General features: G+C 52.5%; 1 protein-coding gene across 5 annotated transcripts; it reads right to left on the reverse strand.

Moving 5' to 3' along the window:
• Positions 1 to 85: 85 nt before the first annotated feature.
• On the reverse strand, positions 86 to 16,560 carry NBL1 (NBL1, DAN family BMP antagonist). 5 transcript variants are annotated; one of them, XM_065038091.1, is made up of 4 exons: positions 16,405 to 16,560; positions 3,238 to 3,432; positions 2,512 to 2,623; positions 86 to 1,422 (listed from the first exon to the last, which is right to left on the reverse strand). In XM_065038091.1, exons 2-4 carry the CDS (start codon positions 3,405 to 3,407, stop codon positions 1,168 to 1,170), a joined length of 537 nt encoding a protein of 178 aa, XP_064894163.1. In that variant the 5' UTR covers positions 3,408 to 3,432; positions 16,405 to 16,560; the 3' UTR covers positions 86 to 1,167. The 5 variants fall into 5 exon arrangements, with proteins under 5 accessions (XP_064894163.1, XP_064894165.1, XP_064894161.1 ...); XM_065038093.1 differs by lacking the exon at positions 16,405 to 16,560 and adding an exon at positions 13,917 to 14,063; XM_065038089.1 differs by lacking the exon at positions 16,405 to 16,560 and adding an exon at positions 13,386 to 13,474.
• Between the last annotated feature and the right edge of the window lie 1,958 nt (positions 16,561 to 18,518).

The raw sequence follows: 18,518 nt of genomic DNA on the forward strand, positions 1-18,518 counted from the left end.
CGCACCCTCCTGCGCTGCTGTCCTGTCTGCTGTAAACGGCCTCTCCCCCGTCAGCACTTTGAGGAGGCATCAGAGCACTGAGAAATGGAAGTCAGAACTAATTTATTTAAGAAACAAAACAAAACAAAACAACCACCTTGTAAAAAGGAGGGGGAGGCATCGATTACAAGCTCCAGAAGCTCTTGTCAGGACAGCGCCAAAGAAATCAGCTTTATACAACAGAGAGAAAGGGGAAGCAGGAGGGTCCTGGGGCCGTCCCCCCACCCTGCATGAGCTGTCCCCTGCGCGGGGACATCAGCGTCCCGGCACTCGTCCCCCTTCTCCCTCCACCACCGTTAAAGTGCAGCAGGGAGAGTGGGGCGAGGGGCTGGCTCCCACCCCCAGCACAACTCTTGCTCTCAGCCTTCCCCTGAGGGCCACGAAACATGAAATCCCAGCGCCCACGGCACGACCTGGCTCCCTCGTCCCCTGCGTGGTGGCCCTGAGGACCATCAAGTTTCCTTGGGCTCTCGCCACCGCAGTTCCCAGCAACCTCACACACGCAGCCACAGAGGCACATCCTGGGGCAAAACGCTCCCCAAGAGCTAAAACAAGAGGGGGTTGGGGTTGAATTAAGGCCCAGGAGGAACAGTGAGTCCATGCTGAGCCCCTGTGTCCCTGGAGGAAGAAGGGATGATGCTGGTCCTGCATACCCCGGGAGAGATGTGCATCTCCTGGGGGACTGCGGAGAGCTGATCCCTTGTTCCTCCAGCCCAGCTATGAGCTGTTTACAAGGGAAAAACCCAGAAGAACCCAGCAAAGGCTCCACAGCCTTCAGGAGCCACCACACAGCCCCTGGGGAGCCCAGCTAAGCCGAGCTTTGCTCTCAGCCAAACCATCATCTGGGTTCCCGCTCCTTTCAATATATTATTACTTTTATGTCCAAGTAGTTTTGCATCAGAAAAGCCCAAATCCTCCTCTCTTACCCCACGGCTCCAGTCCCACCTTCACCCCCTCAGCCCTGCTTGTACCTCAGAAGGTTCCTCCAGCCCTGGTGTGTCACGGAGAGCAAAAGCGTGAGGGCAGCTACTAGACAGGAAAAACTCCACCACCCCCCTCCCTCCCCAAACCCCGGCCCTCTCCCTCGCACACACCCCCTGCCCGCAAGGACAGTCCCTAAGGGCCAGGTCACTCCTCGCCCTCCTCCTCGTGGTGGTGGTGGCTGGAGACTGGAGGTTCTTCCACCTCCTGTTGGTGGTGGCCATAGTGGTGGGGGCTGGGACCTTCAGCGGGCATGTTCTCCTCGGCATTCAGGTAGACGTTGAACAGGGCTCCCTCGTGGCTTGGCTCCTTCCCGCAAGCCTGGCAGCTACAGTGAAGTATCTTCTCCACCAGCTTGTCCACCCTGGGGATCTCATCGTTGCCTGGACAGTCCAATGTCACCTGGGTAGAGGGACGAGGACACAACGAGTGAGTGTGAAGGTCTGACACCTCAATGGCCATCCTGCTGTGAGTGGTCTGACCTGCCCTGTGTCCCAGAATCATAGAATCATAGAATGTCTTGAGCTGGAAGGGACCCACATGGATCATGGATTCCAACTCCTGTCCCTGCACAGAACACCCCACAGATCACCCCGTGTGTCTGAGGACGTTGTCCAGTCTCTTCTTGAACACTGTCAGGTTGGGGCTGTGACATCTCCCTGGGGAGCCTGTTCCAGTGTCCAGCACCCTCTGAGTGAAGAACCCTTTCCTAATGTCCAACCTGAACCCACCCAGCACATCTTCCATGTCCTGCAGATTTGGGGTATTTTAAGGCAGATGCAATGGTTCTCGATCCATATAAACACATCTTCACAGTCAGTCTGCAAGGCAAGAGTTCTCTGGAAACATCTCACGAGGTCACAAGCTGCAGAGACCCAAGAAAAATGTGGGACATTGCTCCCAGGCACTACTATCAGTGATAGCTGCAAAGACCACCCACAGGACATGTTGCTGAGCATCTCAGATCATTTGGACTAAACCATCTGCCCAAATGCTGGAGCTGGAAGCCAAGCAGAGAGCTGGGCCCAGCTCTCCAGGTGCCCAGGTGTGACCCAGAGACAGGGTTTATGGCTCTGCCAGGAGCACCAGTGGCATGAAACTGTGACGGTGACTGGCAGATGGGCTGTGGGAATCACTTCTGGACATGGAAGGCAAGAGCTGCCAAGTGAGAGGAGGTGACAAAGGGAGCGGTGAAGAGAAGAGGCAGGAGGGATGAGCACAGGGATGAACAATGCAGGGACTGCTGGGGGCCACTTCTGCAAACACAGTGACAAACCATGGCTCATCACAGCAGTCACGTTGCTTCAACAGCGCCTTCCACCCAGACAGCTCAAGGTAGAGACACCTGAGAGACACCCTGGAGGGAAACTACGAGTGGGGAGACCTCAGGGAAGGAGAAGAACTTGCCCTAAAGTGGTGGCAGAGCTGAGAGCCCCTGAGTGAGGCCGTTGTCGGTGCAGAGAGGACGGCGGAGCGGGCAGGGATACTCACGATTTCCCACATGGACTGGGCCGGCATGCAGGAGTCACAGTGAACCAAGGACTCTGTGGACTGAGGGAAGGTGTTGGGGACACTGTAGCTGAAACACTGTCCCAGGCAGGCCCTGCAGAGACAACAGGGGGATGGGGGCTCAGGGAAGGTGCCTGTTCTTCCCAACAACCGCAGAAGATTAGAACTTAGAATCACAGAATCGTTTTAGTTGGAAAAGCCCCTCAAGATCATTGAGTCCAACCATTCCCCACCCCTGGCACTGTCCCACGTCCTGAGAACCTCATGTCCTTCTGTCCAACCCTCCAGGGATGGAGCACTGCCCTGGGCAGCCTGTTCCAATGCCCCACAGCCCTTTGGGGAAGAAATTGTTCCTAAATCCAACCTCAACCTCCCCTGGCGCAACTTGAGGCCGTTTCCCCTGCTCCTGGCGCTTGTTCCTGGGGAGCAGAGCCCGACCCCCCTGGCTCCAAGCTCCTTTCAGGCAGTTCAGAGATCAGAAGGTCTCCCCTCAGCTCCTGTTCTCCAGCTGAACCCCCCAGGTCCCTCAGCCGCTCCATCACACTTGTGCTCCCATCTCCTCTCACTAGGACAGGCAGACAGCAGCCGGGCAGGAACAGGACATTGTGCCCAGCTTCCTGTGCAAGTGACGGTCCCCAAAGCCATCCCAGTGCCATCAGCAGACACAAATCAGCTGCATCCAGCTCTGTTCCGAGGGTGGGTCTGTACCTGTTCTGGATGGACTTGGACTCGCAGCCGCTGTGCCCCACGATCTGGGTGATGTTCTTCGCCTCGCACCAAGCGCTCTTGTCCGGGAAGAGGGCGAGTTTGTTTATGGGGGGCGGCGCAGCCAGGAGCAGCGCTGGGAAGAGGGCACTGACCACCAACCGTAGCATCATGGCCAGCTCAGCCAAAATCCTACAACTGGAGACAGAGACCAAAGTGTTAGCAGGAAAGAAAACAGGCGAACCAACCCATTTCTCAGCCCCATGGACAGGTCTGTCCTCCCTGTGTGCTGGGGCTCCAATCTCCTTCCGTGGACAGGGAGGCTCTGAAACTTTGCATGGGGAGCAGGACATGCTGCTCTGCCCCTTCCATGTTCAAAACCAGCGGGCAGACACCCGCATGATTCTCCCAAACTGTGCCAGCAGCAATGGGAGGCTTTTCATCATTTCCCACCCGGGAGAAGTTTGCAAAACAAAAGCATCATTACCACAGGCCGAGCAAGGTCGGAGAAGCGGCAGACTGCGGAAATGTTTTTATATGAGGAAGAAGCACGCTTTTCTCCCACCTTAGGAGCCAGAGCTGGCCTTGCCGAACACCTTCCCATAGAAAAAAGACCACATTCCCAGGTAGGAACAGCTTTCCGGGGCAGGAGCCCCGCTCTGCTCCTGGCAGCGCGCAGCAGGTGTCGCTGGAAGGCAGCAGCAAGCAGCGAGATGTGGAAACCCTCAATCCAGAGGCTAGAAACCCACAGAAATAGCCAATACTACATTTACTTTTTTAAATAGAGTCCCTCCAATCCAGCAAGCGGTTACTGTGAGGATGGGAACTCAAGCCTGCAGACAAGGGGGGTCCTTTTAATCCCAAATCAAAACGCTGCTCGCAGAGGTGGTCGGCCGAGGAGGTTACTAACCCCTCCGAGGGATCCCACGCATGTTTTCCGTGCCGGCTGGCTGTATTCTCGAGCCAAGGTGCCTGCGTTAACACTCCCAATCACTGGGGAAAGGCAGATGGAAAAGCATCATAGAAACAGGGAAATTTTTTCCTTTGTGGGGTTTGGATGGAGTCATAGCGAAAGGCAGACATTTATACTTGCTAAAATATTTGTTAGAACCATGTTATTAGTTATTTCCTTCTATTTATTTATCCAGACGAAGATCCAAAGCCCACACTGGAAAGACTCCTGTTGTTTCCCATGGCCCAGCCCTCCAACGCTTGCCGGGGAAGGAGAGGAAAATGTCATGTTTATCAGACGCTGGTGTCAGGACCGCGCTGGGGACTCCCAGCCGGGCGTTCCCCCCATAAACAGAGGGATTTAGCCCCTGAACTTGCACTGCCATTCACGAGAGCGGGGTGGTTAAATACATTTGTCCTGAAGACAACCCTTAAGCCTTACATCTGCTCCCCGATATTTTTTCTGTTTCAATGCGGGAATTCTGCAATTTCTGCTCCATGGCGAAGCTGCGCACGCTGGGTTTGCTTGGTTTTCTGAAACAAGCATCACTCATTCCTCAAATGCCAGCGGCTCCGTGCACAGGAATCCTGCTCCCAAAGGCAAGTCCGAGATCAGAGCTGGGATGTGACCCAAACAGCAATCGCAACCCCCCAGGGAACAGCCGAAATTCCTCTGGAGTCAGCACACAAGTTCACTTCCACATGCCTGATTAGGGAGCAATTTCCTTCTTTCCAAAGAAAGGTGGTGGCTGGTTTTTTTCTTTTCCCAGGTTTCTGTGCATCTCTACCCAGGGGCAAAGAGACAGAAATTTCTGTCTGCACTCAGCCTGACATTCCCAGAACCTTCTTCTTTTCTTTTCCTGGAGGGAGGTGTTCAGCAGAGAGGTGTTTCTGCAGCGGACCCATCACCAGAGGCATCTGGGCTCCCGTCCCGCTCCGATACCAGAGGAAGACGAGTGAGGTCGTGCTCTGCTAAAGCACAAGCCCTGGCCCGGGTTCAGAAAAGCACTTAAACAGATGCTTAAGCCTTCTCCTTCCCTGAGCAGGGATGTCTTTGTAACCGGGGCCCCCAGTAACACAGATACTGGTCCAGTTTGCAGAGCAGTCGGTGGGAATCGGGCACCTCGACAGAGCTGGAGAAATTGCAACTTTCCCCCGTTCCCAAAGGCATTTGGGTGCTAAGCACAGATCTTAAGCCATGTCCACATGGTGTTTTCCTTCTCCCAAGAATGCCCTGGAACCCACAGGGCCACATTTCTAGTAAGGACCAAGGTTTATGATTCTATTTTATGATTCTAATCTATGATTATGCCAGTGCTGAGGAAAATATCTGACGCAGCCGAGTTTGGGAGGGAGCTGGGGCTGGAAAGAACCCGTTCGCACCCGCAGCGTGTTCGCTGCCATAGTTCAAACCAGTCATGCGAATGGAGCTGCCACTAAAACCATTCATCTGACAGCAGCCACAGGGTCGGAGACAAAAGCACCGTGTTCTTTCCCCCCTCTCCCCAGCTGGGAAGGGGAAAACGGAAGACAAGGCACCCAAGCAGGTTTGCAAACTCCTGATTAAATAAAGGCATTGAGCACATTCCTCCGTGACAAGCTAAATTACACGTTGCAGCCCCTCAAGAACAAGTGTGCGCTCCCCGGTGCTGACCCCGGCCCTGCTCTGCCAGCGGGAGCAAGCGCTTCCCCGCACACAGGGGCTTCTTTCTCTTCTCTTCTCTGCACCAAAAGCACATTTTTGTTGTTTTTTTTCCTGCTAGTCAAAGCTTTTCAAGCAGAAAGTTCAGCAGCCCGGGAGGGTCTCCCCTCTCTCCCTCCATAGGGAAGCACACGGCGGCTTCCTCTGCCGGCCCTGGAGAAATTAAATGACTCAGCCCTTGAGCCTGGCACATCCCGGGCTCCCGAGACAAACAACTTGTCAGCGCACACGCAGCTGCAGCCCTTTTCCAGCTGTCCCTGTGGCTGAGGAGATGAGGGGCAAAATGTCCACAGCTGATGGGTCTCAGCTGGACCAGCTCAGCATCCCTCATGTCAGGCTGGACATGAGGAAGGAATTGTTGGCCCTGAGGGTGGTGAGAGCCTGGCCCAGGTTGGCCAGAGAGGTGGTGGATGAACCATCCCTGGAGACATCCCAGGCCAGGCTGGACGGGGCTCTGAGCAGCCTGAGCTGCTGAAGATGTCCCTGCTCATGGACTGGATGAGCTGGGAAGATCCCTTCAACCCCAACTATCCACGATTCGATGACTTTGTGATCCCTTCAAGGCTTCTCCCTGCCCCACCAGCAGCAGATCCTCCCATGAGCCCGGCTTTGGGATCACACTCAGATGTTTTATGTCACCTAGAAATGCTCCATCCTCCCGTCTCACCAGTCACAGGACTCTCATGGGTCCCACAAGCAGGACAGTCACAGCCAACGCCTGGAAGCAGCTGGGAAATTCTACATCGCTCCATCGGCTGGAGGACAATGACGGGAATTACCTCGGAGGCCACGTTCCCACCATCCAGCCCACAGCTGTTCCCAGCCATTTAGAAACCAAACACTTCTGGAGGAAAATAAAAAAAGATCTAATCAGTTTTACCCTCTTTTTCCAGTGGGAAGTTTATACCATAACACAAGACAAGCCTGCAGGTGGACATGGAGAACATTTCACGAGTAGTTTAATACATTTATAGGTATTTTTCTTATCCAGGATCTTGCAATTTTGCCAAACACATAAAACCACAAACACAGGTATATTGTGCTCATGGCCACACACGCAGCATCCCAGGTCCTGAGAGACAAGAAACCCCCAAGCTCTACAAACATTGCTCAAAGCCTGTGAATGCAGCACAGAAATATCGTCGGCTCCATGATTTAGTTGAGAAAAATGAGGTATGAAGCCAGGAAACTGCCTTATCTCAGCGCCCGGAGCAGCAATTCAAGTCCTTGTGTGAGACGCATGAGGTCTCAGCAGAGACGGACCAGGTGAAGGTTCCAACTCCTGGTCTGGGTCAGAGCTGGGACCTCCACCTCCCTGTCCATCCTCCCTGGACAGACAGACGTCCTTCCCACCCAGCTGCCAAGAGCAACCGCAATCCAGTCTTAGACGTGAATCCCAGCAGCACCAAGTCTTGGCTTTGTGGTCAACTGTGCCATTTTGCTCAGAAAATCACTGCACAGCACTCAAGAGAAGACCCCAAAGACAAGTGTGCTGCTCCATGCCTCAGTTTCCCTGCTTGTAAGACTAGAGACAGTGGAGCTCTGTACTCTGATGGGTGCAGGGAGAATCAGCAAAACACGGGGAGGTTTTTGGAGCGACGCGGATGGGAGGGACGGCTGCCAGGAGCCCTCGCCCCACACGATGTGGGGAGGCGAGAGTCACGCTGGGACACGGGGTGCGGGTGGGAGTCACCCCAGGACACCGAGCTGCAGGGCAAGGGGGGATGATGCCCAAAAAGGATCATTCCTGAGCCGGGAGGTGGCCAGGAGCCATCTCTGTTGCAGGTAAACACTAAAATGCAACCTATTATTTAGGCACCTACAAAGAAGTAAAGCCACGGTGTCTGATTTGGTGATAATTGGAAAGAAATGTGTCCGTTCCAGGAAGATCCAGGGTATGGCTCTACTCAGCCACGGGATCTTGTCCATACAGTAACCTCTGCAGTTGTCTCCTAGGAATCTCAGCTCAAATATTTGCTTATACAGAGCAAAAAAATACCACAGGCCAGCAGTAGGAAAAGTTTAAAGCGGGAAAACTGAAAACTCACTGAAAAAAATATGAAACCAACCGATTTTATTCAATACTTGCCCTTATCCAATACTTCCCCCCTTTTTAAAAAAAATTGCATTTAGCTAAAGCTTTACATTTTTCAATTTGGTTGCAAAAATTACAATGTGCAGCATTCTTCGGGGGATTCTGCCGTTGCGCTTGCAATAGCCCAAATTAATCTGATCAATGTCAGGACAATATCGCCGGGGAGAGGGAAGATAAATATGCACTGAAAATGTCTAGAGGTAATTCTTCAGGGTAGCAAGACAGATGAGTGCTTAACTGGACACAGGAGTCTTGTCTGAGCCGAGAGCTTCAGCCCTGCTTTGCTGAGCTGCAAAATCCAGGAGAAAACTACAAAAAATAAGAAGGGAACTACCATAGGAAGACGTTTGATATTTAACATGCACTAGAACCAATTCTTTTTGATAATGGAGCAAAAGCTGTGTCATTTCTCACTGTGGATCTGGCTGTCCCTGCTCCTTTCAAAAGCAGGAGATGTCAGAGCTTCCCTTTCCGCAATGTATTAATTTCCACTCGAGCATGGCTGGGCGAGTCGCAGAAATAAAGCAGAAGCAGAGAAAAGCAGTGCAGCGTTTTTAAAGCCCTCTCCCCTCCCCACTTTGGCCAGAATTTCAAAAGACTTCAGCACGTTGGGAGTTTCAATCTGGCTTCTCAACCGTGCACTGAGCGCTCGACAAACTCATTCTGTGCAGCTGGAAAAAACAATCCAAGCTGCGTTACCTACAAAAGTCATTGGAAAGCTACCTATGGACTAAGCTAGGCTTAGAATGGGGTCCTAAAGGAGTTCTGCTGGAAAAGGGACACACTAATGGCCTGTGCAGGAGGCAAGAGTAATGTAAACAGTTTCTGGTAATTTATTTCAATTGCTCGATTTCTTCAGCATTAAGAACAATCACGGCTGGGAAAATGCATCAACCTAAAGCCCAGGAATATATGCTGGTCCCATCTCACCCTCCACTCCCTCTTTTCTTCAAGCACCTGCTCAAAATGTGGGGCTCTGCTGCCCCTAAGAGAAAGCGATGGGAGGAAGGGGACCTGGAAAATAAACCTGCCGCAGTTTGGGGGAGCAACGCGACTGGGACAACTGGGGAATGACCCCGTGCAAGGAAGGACTAGTCTGCAACATGCTTTGGCTAGAAGAGACCCCAGCGGTGGGTTGTACCCGCGTGCATCACAGATAATATGAAAAATAGGCACTTGCAAACACAGCTGTTCGCAGCATTGCAGCCAGAGGCTTCGCTCGCATGTCTGGACCTGAGCGAGACTCGGCTCCCTCCTGCCTTTCCCCCGGAGTCGGTGTTTCCCCCGCAGAACGGGCAGAGCGCGGAGCTTTGGCCACGCAGGAGGAGCAGAGGTGGCCAAACGCGGAGCCAAAACCCCTCCGGATAATAAATCCCACGCGATAACAGCGAGAGCCGCTCTCCAGCTGGGCTGCTCGCTCGCTCGCTGGCTCTGACCCCTGCAAGCGGCGCGGAAAAGCGTCTTTTCCTCCTCCACAGCATCACTAATCGAGAGCCTTGACCACTATCGCTCTCCCCAAAGCACCTGGCTCGCTCCCAGTCACACCACTTTTCCTCTTACAGCCTCTCCCCTCCTTTTTCGGTGAAAACGGCTTTCGCGAGCAGGCGGTAAAATCTGCGCCGCCTCCGGGAAGGGTCCCAAGAGTCGTTGGCTTTTCCCCGTGTTTGATTTGCAGTGATTTCCCCCGGGGATGCTTCTCCCAGCAGGCCCAGTTCTGCTTTCACTTAAGAGTGAGGTAAACTGGGACCGGCTCCGCCGAATGACTCCGCTGGTGCAAATGAGATCAGAACCTGGCACCGCTCGTCTAACTCAAAACAAGCATAACTGGAACCAGATAAAACCAGTTCCAGTGCATAGTGGCCACCAGGACGATTATATTTTTTTAATTTCGCACACACGCCGCGTTAAGGCCATCCCGCAGTCGGGGACGGGAGTTGTCTCAAACGCCAGCCGCGCTGCCTTTCGGCTTTGCTCGGCCATTCGTTACCAAACTTGCAGAAGAAAATGAAGCCCCACGCAGCGGGGTTGCGCTGGCAGGATCAGGTTCCCAGCTGCTGGAGCGAGAGGTGGAAAGAAGGAAGGAAAAAGGGGTTTGCAGCTGAAGCTGTGGATCCCTCAGTGACGGTTCAGGATCCTTCCTACAGTTTTCCTCTCCTTTTACACCCGTTTGGGCCACATCCTGGTCACAACAGCAGAAATCCAGTCGCCTCGAGTTGCATTTTGCCCTGTTTTTATCTCTGGTTTACACTGCGCTGGTCTTCTCAGTTTTGACAACATAAAACCCAACGTCTGTATTATTTATCCACAGCACCGACTGCGATCTCTCCAATACTGAAGCACAAAACCACGCAGCACTGCAGGGCTGGAGGCTTTTGGGGGTAACGTACCAGCTCACAGCCCCATTGGTATTTTCAACCGGTACCAGACGTGCCGGGGCCGCCCTCACACTTGACATTGAGACAGTTTCTCCTAAAGCTGCAGGACTGAGCCCGGCAACCACAATGAAATCAAACTGTGAACAGAATGAGGGTCTTTCCCCCTCTCTGGACAGGTAGTCTGAGCTCTGTAACAGACAAGGAGGTTTAAGTCAGATCTGAAACAGAGCCCAAAGCCAGGGCCTGATCCTGCCACCATTTCCAAAGCTCAGCTCCAAAGGACAGCGTTACTGGCCCAGCCCAACGCCACAACTGGTAGAAAAGAGTTCTCGGGTTGCTCCGTTCCCACCATCAGTGTGAATTTACCCCCAGGAAAGCCATGGCCCCCACCGCCCCGTGTCACTCCCCCCCCCCAAACAGAGAGAAACAAAGGTCTGGGACCAGCAAGCACAGCTCCTGCCAGCGCTAACGGGAGGCGCACAGGACAGACCACCCCTCATTCCCACCCCGGTCCTCCCCCAAAAGGACAATTTTATCAGCCGCTCACGCTTTTAAGAGCCTGATTTGAGCGGCTGTGAGGTTTTTTGCCCTAAGCCGTGCCGGACCCGCCAGCATTCCGGTCCTTGCTTTATCCAGGGGATCTCCGAGCCTGAGCCACTACAGAGAAGGGTTTTTTTTCCAGCAGATTTTAAAAAGAAAAAGAGTAGAAGCAAGGCCCTGCGGTCGTTGAAGCTACGAGACAGGAGCCAGCGAAGGTGTTGCTAACGCTTTAATGGGAACAGCATAGAGCTTGGGGAAAAATAACTGCCCAGGAGTTCACTCGGCTTCTCGGGCAGGTTTCCCACGACTACACCAGCTTAACGCGACCTTGGCGATGCCAACGCACGCCGCCAGCAAAGTTACTCCAACACGGGCAGGTCTTCAAGGCTACTTTAAAAGTAGTTTGGCTCAGGGCCCAATCCTGCACCTCCTGGGCACCCAAAACGAACTCCAGACTGACTCTCCCTTGGTCCAGAAAGACGACCGGGCGCTTTGCTCGTTCGCCCTTTTTGCAAGACCGCAAACTCCCCAAGCTGGAATTTAGCGCAGAGAGGTCAAGCCAAGAGCCCGGATTCTTCTCAGGGCTGTTTGCAAACACTTGGGATTTTTATACCGAAGGCAAATTCCATTTCCCATCCTGCGGTTTGCAAATTTGAGGCGAGCTGCCTTTTTCGAGATGGGAGACTGCCTTCGGAAGGCTAAAGTGCCCATTGTATAGAGCTGATTTTTTGGATGGTTGGATATTGCAAAGAGGACATTAAGTTTTTAGGCTAAAGAATACAAGGCGAAACCTGGGTCTAACCATATCGCTAGGATCTTTCCCAGCTTTAGCAGGGTGTAGGTTTTCCCCCAAAAAACCCGCATGGCAAAGCTGTGGTGCTCTGACTCCACAAACACTTTGCACAGGCTGAATTTTAAATCTGATGGGGTTAATCCTATACATAAAAGTTAGATTGTGGAGCAGAGCATAAATTTGTTTTAAGAGTGCCCTTGTAAGAGGAATATTAGTAGGCAATAAGGGATTGTCTGGATCAACTTTAATGCAGCCTGAAAACGAGCTAAAGCATGTTCTGTCCCTGGAATATCTCTCTGAGAATCAAAAAAAGAAATCCCCACTATGCAGAAAATGCAGAGGTTATTGTATATAACAAACACGAATCGCTGCGAATACTTAGACAACCTGAAATACTATGTTACGACTCAAGAAACAGGTAGTGCTATATTAGATAAAAGTCTTTGTAATATTCCAGCAAGGAGAAAAACTATTTGCAGGGTATAAGGATATAAATTCATCCCCGGCACAAACTTTTCAAGTAACAAGTTTACTGCCTTGCCACCGGGAAAACTTCTTTCCTTTATGGTACGCTACACGTCCTTTGGTGTTACAGTTAATCGATATACCGACCATTCCTGTTCTTTCCTCTGCACTTTTGTTTGAAACTCCAAAGAGATGGGACAGACTCTGTCCCACAGATGTGCACTGATACAGCGCGGCTCCCCATATCCTATTATTTTATTCGAGCTAAAGCGGCGGTGGAAATAGTTTAACGATTGCACAGCAGAACCCCCCCTCTAAAGTCCGCCTCATCTGCAACTCATTTCTGCCCGTGGCAATATTCTCATCCTCCCGACCATCAATCACACGAGAGGGGGGGAAAGAATGGGAGAAAGGGTTGGGGGGGAAAATCTGGTGCGGAGAAAAGCAGTAGAGGCGGGGGAAAGCGCGGGGGGGAGACACAAAGCCAAGGGGTACTCACCACCCAGGAGACGGCGGGGACATCCCATGGGGGTCCGGGGCCGCGGGCGGGCGGCTACAGCCCCGCGGTGCCCGGCGGTGGCTGCCGCATCCTCGGCACCGCGGCCCGCGGAGCGGAGCGGGGCGGGCGGGACCTGCCGCCTCCCTCCCCCCGGTGCCGGGCTCCGGGCGGTGCCGCCGGCCCCGCCGCTCGCGATTGCACAACCGGGACTGGGGGGGGGAAGAGAGGAGGGGAAAGAAGGGAGGGAAGGGAGGAGAGAACGGGAGGAAGGAGGGAGGAGAGCGGCGGGGGCAGCGCTTGCCCGCCCCGCCGGGGATCTGCCGGTTCGCGGAGCTCCGAGCAGCCCCTCCGGCCGCTCCCCCGGTTCACGGAGCTCTGAGCAGCCGCTCCCCCGGTTCACTGAGCTCCGAGCAGCCCCTCCGGCCGCTCCCCCGGTTCACGGAGCTCTGAGCAGCCGCTCCCCCGGTTCACTGAGCTCCGAGCAGCCCCTCCGGCCGCTCCCCCGGTTCACGGAGCTCTAAGCAGCCGCCCCCACCGGTTCGCAGAGCTCCGAACAGCCCCTCTGTCCGCTCTCCCGTTTCACGGAGCTCCGAGCAGCCCCTTCAGCCGTTCTCCCGGTTCACAGAGCCCTGAGCAGCCCCTCTGTTGCTCCCCCGATTCGGGGAGCCCCGAACACCCACGGCTCGGTGGGGCAGCCCCCCGGGATGGGCACACGGAGCTCCAGCACTGACCGATGAAGCCCCTGCCAAGTGCTCAAAAGGACCCGGTGGGAACGCACGGCCCTAAAAACGAGCTGGCTACAAAAGCAAAGCTGTGTGCGAAGGTGATTTCCCAGCGTTTGCTTCTGCAGGGACATAAACAAAGTCTGGATTTGGCTCCCTGAACGCAAACAGTTCCTATTTAAACATAACACTTGATAGAGAAGGCTTGGGGTAGAGTCCCAGCTGCAGCGAGGGCTTTGAGAAAGTTCTCCTCCAACACCAGAGAGGATGGCTTTAGCTCCTTTTTGCTTTTTTCCTTTCTTTTCCCATCCTCCTTTTCTTCTTATCTTTTTCTTTTATCTTTCTTCCCTTTCTCATTCCCTTTCCCATTAAAAATCCAACAGCCAAACCCAATGCCAGTGAAACCCCATTCATAACCATCTTTTCAGTTAACGATAATTGTCGGAGACCGGAAGGGCTTTGTTTCTGTAAAGGTGCAATTAATCTAATAGAGGCCTCCACATTAAACACGGGCACGGCGCTACCCAAATCCAAAGATACCTGCGAAGCTTGGATGGGTTCTGCTGGCTCCTGTTTGGGTGAAGATTTGCATAGAGATCAGAGGAGCAGGAAGCTCAGTTCCAACAAGAGACACAGGAGCAGCCTTTTACCATGACTGCATACCCCATGGCAAGCCCAAATTCCAATCTCCTAACATTTTCACTCACTGCTGGGCTTTTGGCTAATCTCTACCTGCTCCTCACGGCCAGCATGACCAGCAGAGAGCTCCTGCCTGGGAGGCTATTTTATTCTGAATAATATAAGTGAAAGAGGAGATGTAGAGGCTTGGAAGCAAGTTCTCAGATCTATGGATAAATGAGGAAAAATAAGATGTAGACACCAGCAGCTACAAAACAACAGACCATGGGCATTAAAGTGGAACACACCCAAGTGTATCAGGTCCACGGTTCAGTATTTTAATGTTTTTTGCAGGATCCTCAGCACTGGGGTGAAGCGCCAGGCTTCATGCTGAGATGTGAGCCAGCGTGTAGTTCATTCAGCGCTTCCTACTATTCATTCGTGTTCCAGTTCTGTAAATAGCCAAAGAACAGAAAAGAGAAACGCGGCAATTTGTAAATCTGGGGGTGGGGATGCACGAGGAGCAGAGCTCCGGTTTTCTGGTGTCAGAAGAAAGAGGCAGAGGTGCTGTGTGACAGAGCAGGCTGGCCGGAGGATGAAAGAAGCTGCCAAGAGGCTTGTCAAAGCCTTGGGCCAACGCTTTCCTCCTTCCTCTGTGGCAACGCGGTATCGCGGCCAGAACAAGGAGTGAAGACCTGATTTCTGCATATGTCATTTGGACAGACACTGGCTCCGGAATGGGCTAGAGGCAGCTGGGAGGAGATGGAGGGAGAGCAGGGACGCAACACTGGCAGGAAAGGAGCCGTCCTCACTGGCTATAAGAAGCAATATTCCAAATAATTCAAGAAACCAAGGCTGCCTATTCCCTAACAGCCCCTAGCCAGGGTCACCAGCTACAGCAGCATTTTTTCTCCACTTGTTTAGCAGCTCCTGCTCCCTGCGGGCTCTGGGGACCTTGCCGCCTGCCCCTAAAACATCCGTGCCAAACCACGCTGTTGTTTTCATGCCGAGCGGTGTGACATGTGGGTTAGTACGACACAACTCTTACCCCCTGACGACAGCCCATGTCATCAGCCTCTTGTTTTCCACCGCAGATAGACACGATATGAAAACACAGGTGCAGAGTCTTGCCCAAAATGTCCCTACATTTCCCTGTATCTTCCTCCTGAGCCCCTTCTCTTGCTGCTGGATCACCAAGGGGTTTATGCACTGAGACACAGCACAAACCCGCTCTTTGGTCTCTCGGATCTTCCCTCCCTTGCCCGCTGTTGCTGTTTTGGGTCTGCTGACAAACACCCGCAGTGCCAGGGGCTCCCCGCTTGTCAGGACAGGACTAGGAACTGTGGGCGTGAGAATTAAAAGGGTGGATTTGTAAGTTAAAAATAAAACTATTCTTTTTCTTTGGGTCTTAATGCAGATTCCAAGGCTCCCTGCCCATAGCTGGGTGCTAGGAAACACATGCGGGGAAAGGCAGCTAGGAAAAGAGCGAGCGAGGGCTCTGTGTCCACGAAGGGCAGGGAGCAACGAGGGGGGAATCGCCCTTCACCCACCCCGCAACGCTCCGTCTCTCCCCCAGCAACGTGTGTTTTGTTCTCCAGCCCTGTGACACACCGCAGAAGGTCCAGAGAAGTGCTCTCAAGGGCTAAACCCCCTGGCATGACCCACAGGGGACTTGGAGACTGACATCTGCGTCTGCCATGGACTCACATCAGTCAATTCATTCCACGTCTCGTTTGCACAAGGGTACCAAATTGTATTGCAGTTCCCTGGAACAGAGATTGGTTTATCAGCTGCCTTCTCTCACCAGACCATCACCTGCTGGAGCTGAACTCCTACTTCTTGGTTCCTAAATAAACTCTAAGACATTTCCAAGAGAACAGCTATGGGCACACACACACGAGGACACGAGCAGGGCTCGTGTCAGGAGACAGAAGCAAAGATTTTACTGCTAACAAGAGCTGTGGGGTGATTTCCCATCATCAGCTCAGGTAGATGAAGGGAGGGGACAGCGGTGACAGGTCCATCAATGGAGCAATCCTTACAAACACCTTTCCCACTTTTGATAACAAGATTCACCCAAAGCACCCTTAATACAGCTTAATAACATACCCAGAGGTAAGAGAGGCTAGAGGAGAGGGTTCAGCCATGGGAGGAATTTGAACCAGCAACCTCCATCAGGCCATGGCTTTAGGATAACAGGTTCTGGATCCCTTTGCATAGGTAAAGAGGAAAGGCACGCGTCCTAGCGGTAATTTGGCTTGCTGGCTTGAACTGCAAAGCCCGATTTGCCCGGCCACGCGTGGAAAGCGAGATCTAGGGACAGACCTGGCTGGCAGGGACCGTGCTCGGTAGTAAAGGGAAAGGATTTATCATAGAGCTCATTAGAAAACATCTGGGCTCAGCAAATGACCTGGAATGCGACTCGGCAGCGGGGCGCTCCTCTCTTTTCGAGTCCCGAGAATGCGAGCTCCCGCAGGGTAAGACTCGAGCCAGCTGTTTCCTCTAATCCCATCAGTCTTGCCTTCGACAGGGGTCCAAACGAGAAAGTCCCGTTCCCTCCCCTCGGTGACTGGGATTAGTGGTTTCTCTGTAGTGCCGTGCCAATGCATTTTGGGGCCCTGGGGCAGTGGTAAAAAAAAATGTACCCCTCCCATCTCTGAGCAAGTCCAAGTGTGTTTGAGCACTTTATTTTCCACCTTGCCCAATCGTTCCCGCTCCCAGGCACTCCAGGCCCCTTCATCCCTCCCTCCCTCGCTTCCCCAGCGACTCAGGTCATGCAAAATCCTCCTCCTATTCAGTTTGTGGCTGCAGGGGCAGTTTCTATCAGGGAGGGCTGGGAAGAAGCTGTCTGGCTTCATTTGCAGGTGCCCTCTTCTCTAAGAGTTCAAAGAGCTTTTTCCTTTCTACTTCAAAAATACCAGCTTCCTCTGACTCCATCACAACCGACTAAATCCCCTCTGATAACCATCTTATTTGCTGCTGCACGACTTCCCCCCACTGCAATGCCTCAGATCCTCTTATTATATTAATTATTTTTCTTGCAGCGCTGCTTGAAGCCCCCAGCCAAGCTCAGGGCTTCGTCACAATAGGTGCTTGTATGTGTTTAGAGACAGTTCTGGCACCGAAGCGCCTACAAACTGTCGACCGGCAGCACAAACAGAATGTTCACATGTGTGCAGGGAACATTTTGCACATTACCAAAAGGAAACCGGCACCCGCCTGAACCGGGGTGACTCAGCCCGGGCCAAAATTGCGCTGCTGTTGCATAGGAAGAGGCTCACGCACGAATTCTCTGGCTTTTCTAAAGAAGCGGCCAAAATCAGAAGTCTCCAAGCACAAGTCCTGCTACTGCAAGAGAGCGTCAGCGCTTTCTAAAATGAGAGTCACAAAGAAAAAAGAATGTATGGATGGATGTATTCACTGAAAGAGCGAACTCCTCTGCTCCTATTCCCCCCACCTTACAGAATACAAATGCAAATATAATCCTTCAGGTGATAACATGATTTTCATATTTTACAAGGTGTGGTTCCTAAAATCATAGAAATATGGGACCTTGAGAAATCTGCTTTTGTTGCCTCCCTCTCCTCCCACCCTGAAGGAGGATCGTGATTTTTGAGTGTGTGAAGCAGATAATGCTATTGAATCTGATGAAGAACCGAATGAGAGGGTCTTAGCTTATCACTGCTTTCGTGATCGAGCTGAGACACCCATGCTAGCACTGGAGCAATTTTTCATCATTCCGGTTTTAATTTGGGTAACAGGGACTGACTCAGTGGCTGCTCCAATGTATGACAAGAGTTAACGCTGAAGTCTCAGTTAAATAATTACAGGCTCATCCTGTGCTCAGAGGAGTCACAATGACCTTCTCTCGATCCGCCAGCCTACCTCTATTTATACCTAATATGGATATAAAATCCACAACTTAGCAGATAGTCAACTAGAGCCTCCCATAAGCATGTCGCCTACTAGGATGCTCCCCAAAGATTTAAGGGAATTATTTCTCAGGCCTTTAAAGAACCCAGTAAATTCGCTGTTGTGTCTGATGTGGTGCAGATAGCAGGACCACGCGGACTTTCCCATTTAGTCCCAGCCCACAAACACTCCTGCAGTTCCAGCCCCAGGCTTCCGTCCATCATTCCAAGATGCATTTATTGACATACGAAATACTCCGACGCTCGACGCATTAGCTATGAAACCATGTAATCTTCAGAGACAATTAAACCAAAACCGGGCCCTGTGCCTGGAAAAAGGAGTGGGGGGAAGAACGTACCATCGGCCGTTCCCTCAAACAAAACGGAGGAAAACAGCCCAAAAGGGAGGAGCTGCAAGAACAAAGCAGTAATGATCGGTGTAGAAATAGGTTGTCTTACATCTGAGAACCACGCCAGGGACTCCTTCAGGGAGTGTCTGACAAACAGGGTCCTTGAGCTGAAAACTTTCTGCATTTAGTTCATACCAGATGAAGTCACGGGACGGAGACCAGGAGCAATGCGGTCAACCTTTGCGGCCTTGGAAGCTGAGGAG

This window comes from Columba livia, chromosome 21 (genome assembly GCF_036013475.1).
Source record: "Columba livia isolate bColLiv1 breed racing homer chromosome 21, bColLiv1.pat.W.v2, whole genome shotgun sequence".
NCBI classification, from domain to species: domain Eukaryota; kingdom Metazoa; phylum Chordata; class Aves; order Columbiformes; family Columbidae; genus Columba; species Columba livia.